This window comes from Podarcis filfolensis (genome assembly GCF_964270895.1).
Source record: "Podarcis filfolensis genome assembly, chromosome: 9".
NCBI classification, from domain to species: domain Eukaryota; kingdom Metazoa; phylum Chordata; class Lepidosauria; order Squamata; family Lacertidae; genus Podarcis; species Podarcis filfolensis.
The window spans coordinates 24,200,658-24,217,286 of record NC_139610.1 but is presented as its reverse complement, the minus strand read 5'-3'; the positions used below and the strand labels follow the sequence as shown (position 1 = coordinate 24,217,286).

Below are 16,629 nucleotides of genomic sequence, written 5' to 3'. Positions count from 1 at the left end.
TTTGCATGCATATTCGAAAGCACCTCAAAATGTGCATTCCATGCAAAAGAGTGTGGTGCTGATAGACGGGGTCCTTATGCAGAAGTGCATTTATGTCCACAATTTATGTCCACAGTTTGCCATAAATATCTGTTTCTCTTATTTGCCATACAAGATGCAGATCTCCTTCACAGAATCAGGGCAACTGAATGCAGATGTTGCTGAGCATCCCGGAACTCCCACCAGCCCCAAGCAAGGATGGCCAACGGCCAGGCATGATGGGGGAGATGCAGCTCCACAACATCTGGCGGAGTCAATGCTTCCCCACAAGACGGGGAGCTGCTTCGAGCAACTTTTCAGAAACTAACCTAAGCAGACGATGGTGCTTTGTCTTGCCTGCTGTTCCTTATCTGTATTGTAAGCCTGTCTTTCTGCAAAGAAAGCATATTGCTTGCTGGGTGAAATCCCCCAAACCCCAGGACAGAAGGAACAGTGATCTGGGATGATGTGCTGCTACACGGTCCGCACCACCATCCCCTATAAGGTGCACAGTTTACATTGCACGGCCGGGTCTTTAGTTCCCACCCACTTCTTCTTGTTGTTGTTTAGTCGTTTAGTCATGTCCGACTCTTCGTGACCCCATGGACCAGAGCACGCCAGGCACTCCTGTCTTCCACTGCCTCCCGCAGTTTGCTCAAACTCATGCTTGTAGCTTCAAGAACACTGTCCAACCATCTCGTCCTCTGTCGTCCCCTTCTCCTTGTGCCCTCCATCTTTCCCAGCATCAGGGTCTTTTCCAGGGAGTCTTCTCTTCTCATGAGGTGGCCAAAGTATTGGAGCCTCAGCTTCAGGATCTGGCCTTCCAGTGAGCACTCAGGGTTGATTTCGTTAAGAATACATAGGTTTGATCTTCTTGCAGTCCATGGGACTCTCAAGAGTCTCCTCCAGCACCATAATTCAAAAGCATCAATTCTTCGGTGATCATCCTTCTTTATGGTCCAGCTCTCACTTCCATACATCACTACTGGGAAAACCATAGCTTTAACTATAAGGACCTTTGTCGGCAAGGTGATGTCTCTGCTTTTTAAGATACTGTCTAGGTTTGTCATTGCTTTTCTCCCAAGAAAGTAAAATCTCTCACTGCCTCCATTTCTTCCCCTTCTATTTGCCAGGAGGTGATGGGACCAGTGGCCATGATCACATGCATCACAAGGTGCACAATTTACATTGCACGCCCGGGGCCTTTATTTCCCACCCACTTAAACTATCAGAATTCTTGAGGAGTCGCGCGGCCCCAGAGGGAGGGGGCGGGTCGGAGGGGAAAGCGCCACGTGACCCAGGTAGGGTTAGGTAGGTTCGCTCGCTCCCTCTCCCCAGCCCCGCCCCCTTCGAGCGCCGCTCTCTCTCTCTTTGCAAAGCGGGGATGTTTCGAACATGCTGGTTCCGGCGCCACCAATCAGAGAGGCGGATGAGGAGCAAGGGGGTGGGCCCCGCCTCTGAGGCTTCGGTGGCGTGGCGGAGGGAGCAGCTTCGGCGTTGTTTGGTTGAGGGGTCGCGGAGGAGGAAGCGGCTATGGCGGCGGGGAAGCGCCGCCTCCGCTCTCGCTGCCGCCGCCGCGCTTCTTCCTGTTAGCGGGAGAGGACTCGGCTACGGGAATGGCGGGCCCCGCGCGGCTCCTGCTGCCGCCGCTTCTCCTGCTGCTCCTCGCCGCGCCCTTCGCCGCCTCGGAGCCGGAAAATGGCCAGGACCGGGGGGAGCCGCCGCCGCCGCCTCACCAGGAGCAGCAGAAGCCGCCGCCGCCTCAGCAGCCGGCGGTGCAAGGGCCGGAGCTGGCCAAGGCCGAGGTGAGGGGCGCCGGGGGTAGGCTCGGGGGCCTGGAGCGAGGCTGGCCCCGGCTCTTCAGAGCATCCTCTGGCCGCATCTCCCCTCCCCCCTCAAAATACACGTGTGCGCGCATTCACACGAGACGTTCTTCGGGGTGCGGTAAACGGAGGGCGCTCTCCGCTCCTTGGCGGAGCCCTGACGTGGCTCTCGTGCGTGTGGGGGAGGGAATGGGGAGGAGGAAGAGATCCTGACGGGAGAAGCCAACCTTAGTTTCGGACACGTGTTTGTTGGGGAGTTTCTCAGTGAACGCGTGCTTGCAGCAGCTGCAAACAAGGGGGAGGGGAAGGCTTGGTGGACTTGACTTCATCAGGTGCAGGGAGTGTTATTCCTCCCCATCATGAGTTTACTCGAGGATTTCGTGGTCTTTCCACCGGGCTGTTTTGCTCCTCTTATTCCCTCCCCAGGCCTGTGTGTCTGCCTGCAGGTGCATGTATAAAATCACAATAGCTTTCGATCCAAACGTTTTATAAACTTTTGAGCTCCCCCCCCTTCCCCAGCTAAGGGTAGCACTTCATGCACTTGATGAACTTGGGCCTGTCCATGAAAGTTTGTGCCACAATAAATCTTCGGGGGCACCTATCTGCAAGGTTTTCAGGGGGAGCTGCCTTGAAACTGGGAATACGCTACCTGCTTATTTACTGAAAAGTAGCCCTCTGAGGGAAACTGCCTTTCATCAGCTCTGTGGTGGCAGAGATTGCTTGCTGTCTTTGGGGTCCTGCTAAGGCAAGCATGGGGAACCTTTGGCTCTCCAGATGTTGTTGAACTATAGCTCCCATCACCCCTGGCCATTCTTGCTACAGCTGATGGGAGTTGCAGTTCGGCAACATCTGGAAGGCCAAAGTTCCCCACCACATCTGTGCTGAGAGAATTGTTCATAAAGTTAGGTAATGCATCCGTGGGGCTGGGAGATGGTTAAAATGAGTTTTATTGAAAGCCGTAGGGATACAATCAGGTACAGAGTACCAGCATAAGACTTCATAATTCTATCAGATTATAGCCATATTTTAGTTTTGAGAAGAAAAAGTGGACTGTGTTGCCAGAGTGTTGGCAGGGGAGGTGGGAGCAGGAATCTGTCTTGAAGAAAAAGGTGCCATGGTTTAGATTTGCGTAGGAGTCCTATGTCTACCCATAAAATCATGGTTGGGGTGCAATGGTTCAACAGAGAATGGAACATATGTTGCATTTGTCCATCAAATTTTCTCTATTATGTAACCTGCATATCTTTTTGTTCACAAAAGGAGCATGGCCACAAATGGGAGCAGCAGGTGTTAAATGGTCAGATTTTATTTCTGATTACATTACTGAAAACTAGCAGTGTGTGACTGTTAAAAGTATTAGAAGTGTGAGACTTGCTATTTGGCAGTCACTAATGTGCATTAGAACCGCCCACTTTTCCTCCCCACAAATGGATTTATGCACTGTAGACTTCATTTTACCACTGTGACCTTAACAGGGTGGTTAAGTAGGGAGCAAGTGATTAATAGTGAAGTGCTGCACTAGAACTGGGATGGGGGATAATTTGCCTGGAAGTTTTCTGTGACTCCACCCTACTTTATGTAAGGAAATTTCGAAGAGGTTGTCTCATTCAATGCCCTACCATTTCAGCCCTTTGCTATCCCTCTCCCTGGAAAGGCTGCTGTGACTTTTAAAACTGGGTGGGAAGTAGAAATTCAAAATGCTAAAACTTTTCTCCAGGAGGCAGGTTTTGTGATGATGGTGGAAATCTTCTCCTGCAGCACTTCTGCTTATTATGCAATGATCCACAACACAGGAGCCTTGCCTGGCCACTTTGTTTGCTAGGAGGTTGCTGCCCTGAAGAAGTCACACAAAGAGACTTCTTACCTTGGCATGGGGGTGAGGAGAGCTGACTTTGAACCTCTCCTGGAAATCTCCATTGTCATATAAGAAGTTGGAGAGGGTCTACACTGCCTTTCTCTGTTCCCTCTGACTTTTAGGTAGTTAACACTCATGTTTCGCTCTTTTCTTATAATTTGAGAATGTCTCTACTTCTAGAAAATGCTGCTGTTCTGGTTCCACAGTATTTCTGCTTGAAGTGGAAACCATGGCAGCCAGATATTTCTAACATAAATATTCTTTAAGGGCACAAAACTGTTCTGTATTTCAAAGATGGAGAATCTGTGACCTTTCCAATTTTGTTGAACATCAACTCCCTTCAGCCCCACCCATAATGGGCAATGGTCAGATACAATGGCAATTGTCATTCAGCAACACCTGGAGGACTGAAGTTTCTGCACCCTGCTGTACTTGCAGCAAGTTCAACTTAATGCTGTTGACTATGGGCAACAGAATTCCCTACTTTGTGCAATCTTGGTCTTATAGTAGCAGCAGCACACACTGGCATATAGAAGCAAATTTAGGTCCTTTTCTGTGCTCTTCCCACTTCTGTGGTTCTTGATAATTTGAAATCACAGGCACTTACTTCCTGAGCCTATCTTCTCTGTGTAGAAGAATGCTGACTGCCCAAAGGAGGCTGCATGAATTGTCTAACAATCAATCCCTCTTCACAGCGAACTCTGTGAACTGTAGCTGTGTGAGGCAACTGTCAGCACTCTTAACAAACTGCAGGTCCCAGAATTATTTGGGGAAAGCCATGACTGTTTAAAGTAGTAAGGTACTGTATGGTATGGCCTGGTGTAGGTATCATCCTGTTCTTATAACCATATAATCATAATATGCTATGGATGGCCTTGCTGTTCCCGATAACATATGCTTTTAATCTATGGTTAAATCACAGATCCTCCTAGTGAATCTCTTGCATAGATCAGGGATAAAGCATGCATCTCTACTTAATAGAGGTTCTGCTGAGACAATGGGTATTGCTTGCCTTGAGGCTTGTTCAGCTCAGAGACTTAAAATGTGGTGTCTTGTTCTCCAGGTCAAGGAGGAAGCCTCAGGCAACTTCTCCCTTGCATCAATGAGGAAAATTCAAAGATCTGCCATGTGTACTGTATTTGTGGTTGGTCTTCAGGATGCTTGCTTGGATTATCCATTGAGATCCTTCAGAATATAGTACTACCTAAGTTATTCATTTTAAATAATGTATAATACACAGGGTACTTAGGGCCACTTTGCACTTTATACTGGAGTGTGCTTGCCACTGGTATGTTATTTGCATTCTATCAGAAACAGTGTTTCATACCAGAGGTGCATCTATGGCTCTTCCAGCATGGCTATTTTCAAGTCTGTCTCTGTTGACACTTTGTGCATGAGCTGCCACAAACAGTCAGGTCCTTTTCTGTGCTCTTCCCACTTCTGTGGTTCTTGATAATTTGAAATCACAGGCCGCAGCAAAAACAATTGCCGTCTAAAGTGTGAAGCAAGCCGTACAAATATTGGTGCAGGTTCAGTTGAAGGAGTGAGCTAAATGCATTGTTTTTGTTTATCACAGTTTGGCATCCTGGAGACTAAAGTGTTGCCAAGCTGCACAATCAAGATGACAAGCCTGCCTCATTGTCTCAGACCACTGTGACTTCTTGGCAGCCTTGAGGGGTGGAGAAGTTTTGGTGAACTTTTTGTCACAGAGTAAATGGTAACAGTTCAAATTCTGTTAACATAAAACATTCCTTCTCCGTTTTTTTCTATCGACAATAAATTCCTGAACATGTCTAGTTGGTTCTGCTTGCAGGGGATGTCATAACGATCAGTTCATTGGTAGGTTGAGGGCAGGGTTTGAAATTAGCAGGGCGCAAGGTGCATTTTGCGCCTAAAGATTCTCTATTTGCGAGCGCTTTAAAAAGTCTGGGTGCCATTTTTTGCACCTGGCTGACACTCAAGGATTACTGAAATGCATGTGCTTTGAAGCCTCAAAGGATACGTTAAGGATACAATATGTTAAGGAGTTTAACAATAAAGAGTAGAGTGTGTTGAAAACTGAAGTATGGTACCAATATTTTTATTGTAAACACTAATTTCTTTTGTATTAACAATTTCTGCTTAAAAAGTGATAGTAACAATGTATCAATTATGTGAATTGTGTATTAATTTATGCTTATCAAAATAATAAATAAAAAGTGTTGCTGACCACCGCCCCCCCAGTGGCAACTCGACATTCTGTTTCGGCACCCACAACCTAGGTCCCAGAAGCCATTTGGCTTCTAGCTTTTCTGTCCCAGTTTCTAACTGGAACTGTGTTAGGCACCCTGTCACAATTCCCATACAGTGCTGTAGCCATTCAATAGCTCTTGTGGCACAATTAAAACTTCTTGTTGTAAAATAGAAAATGTCATTCATTGTGTTCACTTTAATCAAGGGATTAGTGATTAGTAAAGCACTGTACGGGTAAATTGCCTCAGGCTAAAATTAACCCTTTAATAAGGTGAGAATAGTGTGCTTAAGAGAAACCAGTAATTTAGAAGTTAAAATTGCTTGAGCAATGCAAAAATGACTCAGGAGCAATGCAAAAATGACTCATAAAAAGAAGCTGAGATTCTATAGCTCCACACTGTATGTGATTTAAAGCTTTCATGCCCCTGAAATACAGCTTAAACATGATGCAATTTATCCTTTTGGAAAATACGGCTACTGAGTCCAAGCAACCCATAAGTCTTTATCTACAAATCCAGTTTTCCGTGTTACTCCTGATTTTCACCTTTCCTTGACGGTTGTGTCATCAGTGACAAAGGGCTGGTAGGGTGAAACATTTTCTACATACTTCCTGATATTCATTTTTATTTTTTAAAGAAAAGAGAGCTTTACAGTTTAAAACTTCATTCATATTAAGAGTGAAATCTAGGCAACTTAAATTTTACCTTGAGTTCTTTGAGTGCTTCTGAGTTTGAGCAATAGGATAGGATTTGGACTTGATGGATCTGTTAGATTCAGAGTGTATGGGGTTACTGTCTTGATCTTACTTTCAGTGGAATTTAAAATTTTTCCTTGTAATATCTGATAAGGGATGTTGTTTTAGAATCTCCTGACCATAAAGGAATGGCACTTTCCACACTTGTCTGTACACTCCAAGTACCCGCTTTATCAGACGTAATATGGGTGATTCAGAAGGTTACAATGAAGTGCGGTATAGTAATTCATGAAGTAATTCATAAAGTACGGCAAATCTGGGGTTGCTGAAGTGGTTGAAAAGTTGTACGTGGGATGAGTTTGGCATAGACGTAAACAGAAATCTCTCCAGGGTGACTGGAACCTAAGCTTTGTAATAAGGGGGAGAGATGGCAGCTCAAGGTAAAATACCACAAATATGTGGTCAGCTGAGTGTAGATGACTTAAAGTCTGAAGTGCAAAATATAGAGCTACTTCAGGTAGCTTGCAATGATAAATTATAACTTGAGTGATTAAAACATTAAATATTAACAGGAATGCCAGGGCACAGAAAATATGCTGAAGTGGTTGGAAGTCTTGAGGTCAATTTTAAAGTGATCTTTGTGTACTTACGTATGTGAAGCAGGATACAAAAAGTGGTGTGAAGTGCTCTTAAGTTTTTCACCCAAAATTAGTCCATAAATGAACAGTTGTCTTGTAATGCAACACAACGTCTACTGGACAACACTGTTCTGATCTGTTGGTGTCTACAATAGATTTAGCTACATATGGTCTTTACTTCTCTTTCTCACATATGTGTTAACTTGATGTCACATTTCAGCCATTTAAATGGCATCATTTAAAACTCTTGAGTAACTGTAATTGTTGCCACAGTAGTATCGATGTGTTGATAATTGTAGCAGGAGTACGTTTTGACATCACTTAAGTCAGGCATGGCCAAACATGGCTCTGCAGTTGTTTTGGGACTACAGTTCCCATCACCCCTGACCACTGGTCCTGTTAGCTAGGGATGATGGGAGTTGTAGTCCCAAAAAAGCTGGAGGGCCAAGTTTGCCCATGCCTGACTTAAGGGATCATCAAGTCTGATGCAATTAAGAATGTTGCAGTTCAATTAGGAAGACCTGGCTATGTTTTCATTTAGTCCTGAAGATCACTGAGGAACTTTGGGCACTAAAGTGTTTGCCTGAACTACACCAGAGGCTAAAATGAGGTGGCCCCATATCTGCCATTCCAGGCTATCTGGAGGAAAGTTGGCATGCAAATATGACAAATCAGCAAACTGGTAAGCAGGGATGTGAAACATTAGTACAGTAGTGTGTACTGTGTAATGTATGTAAAATCTAGTTTACCAAATACAGTATCTGCCTATGGGCATCTCTTCAACTGCAGTCTATTGTCAAGAAGAACATAAAAATGTTTTTCTTTACAATTCTGTTAACTATTCAAATTGATAAAAAGTTAAGACCAACACATTGTTAACCTTCAAATTTTCTGCTGAAGAAATTACTGCATTTGGGGTGGGGGGTGGGGTGGGATGGCTATTCTTCTGGTACAAAATGGTAGCTCTGGAACTCATCTCTCAGTTGGTGTAATTGACATCAGTATATAATCATGAAACATTTCATTCTCAGGTTCAAGTTTGTTGACAGTCTCAAGTGGTCCCACCCTAAGAAAGAGGCATTTTAGTAGTGGGGTACGAGAGCTGAAAATAATGCCAGTATATTTCACACCTGGCAACCAATGTGCCCCTTGGGTTTCAGATAGTACATGGGTAGACAAGTCTAAAAAGCCCGGGACACAAATTTTCACAGCTCTCTAGTGGCTATGGTGGCTCATTTACCAGAAGTAATGTATTTAGCATTAACTCTGGAAATGTATACTTGATTCTGACCAAACTAAGCCTCCTAGGTTTCCAGGTGTGATTTTTTTATATATACCCCAGCTCTCCTACCCCTCTGTATAGAGAAGGCTTCAAAATGCCTTGTTGTGCAGCAGAATGAATTATTTTAATTACTGATAAGCGCATATACTTTGAGAAGTCTTGTATCTGTATCCATATATGACAGGCTAATCATGCACTGTACTTGAATAGCAAAATTGCAGAGTTTACATGAATCATTTGCCAGAATATTGGGAAACATGGGCAGCTGAAGATTTAAACACAAGTATCATTATTAACTTCAATTCTTTTTCCCTTGTTTGTTTCTGAAAAATCATTCCTTAGTATAATATTTACCCCAAAAAAATCATGATTAAGCAGCTGAATAGCATAAGTTAGTTAATAGAAGACATAGTTTGCAGCAAGTAGCAAGATATGAAAACGTATTGAAGTAAAATGTACAGGCATTCACCCTAACATGTGATGGATTAAATTGAGGCCAAGAGCATGCAGGCAAACCCTTCCCCCACTGTCCTCAGGTGAACTGGCTTCTCTGTGATAATCATGCAAATATCTGAAAAGTTCTGAAGAGTTTTTAAAATGACATTGAGTGAATGCTCTTAGAGACTGTCCTTGTAATCAGAAATTTCGATAAACCAGGTTTCCCAGTCTTTGGAAATTTTTTAAGTATATTGACCTGCTTTTTGAAAACAACAACAACCCTTCAAACCGATGCACTTATTGTGCCCTGGGACTTTATGGTGAAGTGCAGCTAAGAAATCAATAAATAATTTGATTTCTTAATCAGTTAGCACACCCAAGGTTATTTGGGTTGTGGCTTACGTGCAGGTTTCTGTCCCCGGTTTAACCCAATGCAAGTTTAGATAAATTACTGACCGCAGCTAGTGCAATAAGAAAATCTATAGAATAGATGGATTTGGGTGAGAGAAATAAAACTTTTTTCTTTCCTCCCCAGAAAGGACCTACTCCAGTGGCTCCCATCCATTCTGTTAGTGAAGACTCCGGGGATAAGACGAACCTGGGATTTATCCATGCATTCGTGGCTGCTATATCGGTCATCATTGTCTCTGAACTTGGCGACAAAACTTTCTTCATTGCAGCCATCATGGCAATGCGTTACAACCGGTTAACAGTGCTCGCTGGGGCTATGCTTGCCCTGGGGTTGATGACATGTTTATCAGGTGGGTGCTGTAGCTTCTCTGTCCTGGAACATATGTAGGAAAACTGCAAACAGTGACACATATATGTGGAGAAGACAGTCAGGCCTTGCTTTTGTGTCTTCTGTCCTACAAAAGAATTTCCCCTTCCTCTGCTGCTTCCGAAAATATGCTCCAGAGAATTGGTGGAACCTCCAGAACAGCATGACATGTGGCAATAGGAACTGAAGTGGGGCTGGTGGGATCTGGGTGTGGGACGGGGATGGGGACCCCGCTATCTGTATCCAGTTTGCAAAATGGGAGCTTCCCCTGGATCTGACTGACTCTCATAAATGGAAGGAATCCTTTCATTTGTGGAACGGTGGACATGAATCCACCCCATTGTGTTTTTGCTAACGTGTTCTATTTAACTAAAATCATGCCAATGTTACTGTCAGCTATTGTGTGAGTTAAAGTGTCTTGGGTAGCAAGGATGGGAAATATTTCTGGCCAAGGAATTAGAGATCTGCTACAACCACTCACATAAGACATTTACCGTATTTTTCGCTCTATTGGACGCAGTTTTTCCCCTCCAAAAATTGAGGGGAAATGTGTGTACGTCCTATGGAGCGAATGCAGGCTTGTGCCATAGCCGCGCGCAACCCCTCCGGCAGGGAGAGGCTGCACGGGGCTAAAGGGGAAGCCAAAACAGCGAGCGGGATCCATCCCACTCGCTGCCTTGCCTTCTTCCATAGCTGCGCGCAACCCCTCCGCAAGGAGAGGCTGCACGGGGCTATGGCTTCTTTAGCCCTGAGCAGCGTCTCCCAGCAAGGAGAGGCTGCACAGGGCTAAAGGGGAAGCCAAAACAGGGAGCGGGATCCATCCCGCTTGCTGCCTTGCCTTCTTCCATAGCTGCGGGCAACCCCTCCACAAGGAGAGGCTGCACGGGGCTATGGATTCTTTAGCCCTGCACAGCGTCTCCCGGCAAGGAGAGGCTGCACAGGGCTAAAGGGGAAGCCAAAACAGCGAGCGGGATCCATCCCGCTCGCTGCCTTGTCTTCTTCCATAGCTGCGCGCAACCCCTCCGCAAGGAGAGGTTGTGTGCAGCCTGTACGCTGCTCTTTGGGGCTGGGGGGGAAATATTTTTTTCTTGATTTCCCCCCCTAAAAACTGGGTGCGCCCTATGGTCCGGTGCGCCCTATGGTGCGAAAAATACGGTAATCCAATTCACCAAGGCAACTTCTTATATAAATGGGTTGAAAAATAGATTGTGTACATGAAGAAAGCAACTCTTAAATACTGCCTTGCTAGACAGTGGTTCATGCCTTATGTTTTGCATCAAATCTGGCAGAAAGATGGCAAGTTAGACCTAAAGGAAGGTGTATTCTGGACGAGTTTCATGAATTGCCCTAGAATGGGAATGTAGTTTTTATGGTTCTGTATGTTGTATCTTTTGATGTTAGCTGCCCTGGGCTCCTTTTTGGGAATGAGGTATACATCCGACCCAATAAATTAAGAGCTCCCTGAATTAGTAGAGAATCTAATTTTCTGTTAACCAGCTTGCAACCTGAATTAGGTTTAGGGAATGAGCAAAGTCAACTTCACAGGTAGCCTGAAATGTTTTTGTTTTTCCACTCCTAGTTTTATTTGGCTATGCCACCACAGTAATCCCCAGAGTATACACCTACTACGTGTCGACAGCACTCTTTGCAATTTTTGGCATCCGAATGCTCCGGGAAGGCTTGAAGATGGGTGCAGATGAGGGTCAGGAAGAGCTGGAGGAAGTTCAAGCAGAACTCAAAAAGAAGGATGAAGAAGTAAGTTGAAGTATATAGAGCATGTGTACACCCTGCAGAGTATCTTTGTGAAATCAGGAAGTCTAGGGAAAGTAGCCAGATATTTAGCTACACCTGTTCCCAAATGGAATTGATACACCAGATATATAGCTCTTGCATGATGTAGCAAAATATATCCTCTGCCTCCTGCAGTATGTTTAACAGCTGACTAAAACAGAGTTGTGCTACAAGAGCAAGAGAAGAAAAACTCCTGAATACAAATTTCAGTAAGAAAGAAATTGAAGTATTTTAACTGAGATTGTTCTACTAACCTCTGTAGGTTGTATGTTCTTAGTTTTGGTGGTGAGAACCTGTTAGTAGGTTATTGTGCTATATATTGTACAGTCCTTCAATGGTTACTTCTGGCTTGGTTTCAATACAGTTTTTGTATTCTAAGAGCCAGAAGTTTTGTTAAATTGTTTAGATAACATCTCCTCATTTCAGGATATTTTCATTATTATTATTGTTGGTATATAAGTGCAGAACTTCAAACAGTAAACATTATCAGAATTGTTGTGCTTTATTAATCATTTCTGAAATCGCTAGTACGAAATAGATTTGGCATTCTGCTTTAGCTCTCATTTTAAACTCATTACCACCTCAGAATGGTCATAGGAGAACTATACTGGTTCTGACTTAAGTGTTAATATTTATTCACCCAAATTGCTAATATATATTAGTCGCTAGGCCTTTCCAATAGATTCTGGGTGAACTGAATTGACTAAGTCTTTGTGATAAATGCTGCCATCTGAGTTATATGTAAAAAAATTTAGTGTTCTGATAATTGATGTATGTGCTACTTAAACGTAGCTCCTTACTTATACGTAGGAGCGAGTTAGCTCCTGTTCTTTTCTAACATCCGCCTTTTGCTTCTAGCTCCAGAGAACAAAACTATTAAATGGACCTGGAGATGTGGAAACAGGAACAGGCCCTGCTATACCTCAAAGAAAATGGCTGCACTTTATCTCTCCAATTTTTGTGCAAGCTTTTACTTTAACGTTCTTAGCCGAATGGGGCGACCGCTCTCAGTTAACCACAATAGTTCTTGCAGCAAGAGAGGTGAGTGAAATGCATAAGATGTATCTAATCAAAGAGCAACATTCTCAAGAACCAATAATAGAACCATAGAAAATTGTAGAGTTGGAAGGGATCCGAGGGGGTCATCTAGTCCAACCCCCTGCCATGCAGGAATCTCAATAAAAGCATCCATGACAGATGCCCCCCCCCAACCTCTGCCTAACAGCTCTTATTGCCAGAAAGTTCTTCCTGAAGTTTAGTTGGAATCTCCTTTCTTGTAACTTGAATCCATTGGTTTGGCACCAGGTTGGGGGAGGCTGTCTTCAAGAACTTGTTTTTAGTGGGGTAAAACTGCTAAGCTTACTAAATAAAATAGGTGCAGGCACACATATTAATGTATCTGTATTTATATTTTCAGGCATTATAAAGTAGAATGGGGTCGAAAGTTTGTCCAAAGGCTAAATAATCCGAGGTTGATTTTAGACAGTAGCCTCTGAAACAGGTCATTATATATGCCACATTCCAGTCACGGGTGTAGCTCAAAGTTGGTCTGGACACCCTGTACAGGTTCGTCCTCTCTCTCATGGGACACACAAAGGCACACAGCTCCCCTCCTCTGCTGATCTGTGCAAATCAGCTTAGGAGGAAGGCTAACACTGTGGCTACCTTTTCCTTTTTGCTTCCACCAGCAAAATTGGTAGGAGCACATGGGACCAGAGAGAAAAAAAATGCCTAGGTGCTGTATCAGGCCCCTAAACTGGGAGTGAGCCACCACTGCTTAAGCATTATCACGATTCTATCTTTAAAACAGAAGTGGGTATTTAAATGAGTTGGAAAAAAACAATTCTCATTTAATGAGGGGGTGAGTGTTGTATTGGCAGTAACTGGAAATGATCACACTTTTTTGCTTTTATCCCAGGAAACTGCTGCCCAATAAAATCACTCTGGTCATTAACCCCAACTTTTGAAGTGGTTGACAGTCTTCTCGTAATGTGGCTTTGTCTGATCAAGCCCTTTGAATGCATTAATACCTCCTTGATAAGGTGCTGTAGAGAGCTGTAGCTTTTAAACTGCATTGAAAGTTGACCATGTGTATTTGTACAGGATCCCTATGGTGTGGCAGTAGGTGGAACAGTTGGCCATAGCTTATGTACTGGCCTAGCAGTGATTGGAGGAAGAATGATAGCACAAAAAATATCTGTTCGGACTGGTAAGTAAGCCCTTAATTGGAAGCTGATTTGCCTAATAATTGCAAAGCGAGTGGAATTTCAAACTTGGATTAATTAGGGGCTGAAAGTAGTGAGAGGGATGTGTTGAATGCATGTAATGAGTTACTATGTTCAACTTACATTTGAGCTAGAGGGTTGCATCAAAACAACTGTTTTTTCCTGCATGAACACTCAAGACAGCTATAGTCATGCTTGTGCTCATAGGCACCAGACAATATGCAGCCTGCATGCTGCTGATACTATAATTTTAGTGTCTGCACCCTATCTCTCTCTTTTTTTAAAAAAAACTTGTTACTTGAATGGTGTTACAGATTTTAATAAGTTTACACCAGCAGCTGCTTCAAATATGATCTGGGTGGCCCTCTCCCTTTTAAGAAGTTTGTGTTAAATGGCTCCTCACAAAATAGTGGCAGTTTCCATTATGCAAGTACAGAGTGGCAGCTACAGGGAGATAAAGCCACATAACATTAGCCATACAATAATACTTTTATTAAGCGGCCATTGGTTTAATCTCTAAAAGACAAGGCTATAAAACCCAAACTGAGTTGGGTATGGCCAAATTTCCCATTCTCTAGAAGCAGGGTTGCGGGTGGCGCTGTGGGTTAAACCACAGAGCCTAGGGCTTGCCGGTCAGAAGGTCAGCAGTTCGAATCCCCGCAACGGGGTGAGCTCCCGTTGTTCGGTCCCAGCTCCTGCCCACTTAGCAGTTCGAAAGCACGCCAGTGCAAGTAGATAAATAGGTACCGCTCCGGCGGGAAGCTAAACGTCGTTTCCGTGTGCTGCTCTGGTTCGCCAGAAGCAGCTTAGTCATGCTGGCCACATGACCCGGAAGCTGTACGCCGGCTCCCTTGGCCAATAAAGCAAGATGAGCGCCGCAACCACAGAGTCGTCTGTGACTGGACCTAATGGTCAGGGGTCCCTTTACCCTTTACTTAGAAGCTCACAGGCTGTGTGAGGAACTTTCCACCAGTTCCACCTTGATGTTAGGACATGAACTGCCCTACCTCTTTGTCATGTTTACTGCCCGCTAGAAAAAAGTATGTTCACTTTTCAAGAAAATGAAAAGCTGCACTGTCAGAAGTCAATTTCTCCTGTCTGCTGGTTTTGCTCCCTGGTGTGAGCCCAAAGGCTTATCTTTAAGAACATGCTTCATGTGAACCACATCATGGGTACTTCCAATTGTGAGCAAGCGTGCTGGTCTGCGTACAAGCATGCTTGTGACTTCTTGAGTCTGAACATGCTTGAATTGTGTGTACAATACAGGGGCCATGTGGCAGTGAAAGACTTGTCACAATTCTGCAAGAGCTGGAAACAGCTTAATGGGTGCATCAGTGCTTTAAGGCAAATGGGTGCTCTAAGTTGTTTATGGGATGAAAGAGAGCCCTTAGATACAGAGTGAACTTTGTCCTTCTGATCTAATCACCATCTTTCTTTCTCTCTCTCTCTCTCTCTTACAGTGACAATCATAGGAGGCATTGTTTTCTTAGCATTTGCATTTTCTGCACTATTTATAAGCCCAGATGCTGGTTTTTAACAAGAGATTTCCCCCGTTCCTTGAAAGAGCAAGAATTAGGAGCAACAAACCTACCCTTGTATTCCTGTATATAGTGTACAGCTATTAGTGAAACAAGCACTGAAGATGGGATGCTGTAACTTTTATAGTAACATTTAGTTTGGTATACTTTGTGGACACAATCTGTGCTGGAGAACATGCATAATCTATATATTTGGGACACAAATAATATGTTTGCTTACTGTAGCTGACTCAGGTAAACTGAGATCCACCTTCTGAAATTTTATGAGGTTTGCTACTTCATCTGCGGATCACCACTAGCCATTGCTGAAAGATCCCCATTCTGGACGAATTGCTGCTGCCTTTGGCTTGCAGTTATGCCTTACCAAGTGTCTAGTACAAAGTATTGCGGAGAACCTTTTGCCTCCGACCTTGCAGCCCAAGTACACCATTCCACAATCAATAATGAATACCAGGAAATCTGAAATCTGCACTTAGGATTAACTCGCTTCCTCAAGGATTTGTGAATTCAGTTTGTAACTGAATTGTAGAAAAATCAGAATGTTTTGGTATCACGTATGCTGATTCAGAATTCAAATGTATTCAAGTACACAATCTAGCCAGAGAGTAACCAAATAAAATTCCTCTTTTTTTTGTATTTATACTAAACATTCACTGCTTTTTCAGATTAAAGTACTTACTAAGGTGTTGTTTTTCTTTTAGAAATTAAAAAGGTAAACAGAGAGAACATGAATAAATTTAGGTGTCTTCTGTTTTAGAAATGTAGTTGCTTTGACTGCTTAACTTAATTCAGAGGAAGTTATTGTGTAGTATTTCTACTTGGTTGGGGGGGCACTTTTATCCTACAGGCAAGCATTTTGGCTACATTCAGTGTCTAGTCTGGACAAATATTTCTGTGATTCCTTGTGGTTGCTACTGTGTTTAAATCATTCAGTCATTTCTGTAATGATTCTTAAGCAGATCGTTTGAGGAGTTTCAGCCGTCTAATACTGTGTCTTTGACAGACTGCTGTGAAGACAATATAAATATCTCTTGGTACTGAGTAAGTGCAGTAGTTCTCCATACTTCATATATAAGCATCATGTCTGGAATAGTAAACTTGTGCTTACATATGAAGTATGAGGAAATTATTGCAGAATTAGGAAACAAAGCATCATCCAGAGGTAGTCTTAGCCCTTAAATGAGAGAGGTTCAAGCACACGTTTTACATCAGCTAGCTAGAAGACCAGATGAAATAGCCAAAGACTTAAGAATTACTGTAAGTAATATTTTATCAGGATGGAAAGATTACTTGAAACAATAAACTGTATAAAGGTGA

At 43.5% G+C, this 16,629-nt stretch overlaps 1 protein-coding gene across 1 annotated transcript; it reads left to right on the top strand.

The window, feature by feature from the left end:
• The first annotated feature begins 1,442 nt into the window (after nt 1-1,442).
• On the top strand, nt 1,443-16,629 carry TMEM165 (transmembrane protein 165). Its single transcript, XM_083630753.1, has 6 exons — nt 1,443-1,823; nt 9,516-9,741; nt 11,338-11,513; nt 12,408-12,590; nt 13,653-13,758; nt 15,235-16,629. Exons 1-6 carry the CDS (start codon nt 1,635-1,637, stop codon nt 15,309-15,311), a joined length of 957 nt encoding a protein of 318 aa, XP_083486879.1. The 5' UTR covers nt 1,443-1,634; the 3' UTR covers nt 15,312-16,629.

What these genes read in the sequence shown, in the direction of transcription:
- TMEM165 (XM_083630753.1), top strand. Translation starts at nt 1,635, where the DNA reads ATGGCGGGCCCCGCGCGGCTCCTGCTGCCGCCGCTTCTCCTGCTGCTC. An exon ending in CGGAGCTGGCCAAGGCCGAG is followed by an intron (nt 1,824 to 9,515) that starts GTGAGGGGCGCC and finishes TTTCCTCCCCAG; the next exon opens with AAAGGACCTACTCCAGTGGC. An exon ending in GTTGATGACATGTTTATCAG is followed by an intron (nt 9,742 to 11,337) that starts GTGGGTGCTGTA and finishes TTCCACTCCTAG; the next exon opens with TTTTATTTGGCTATGCCACC.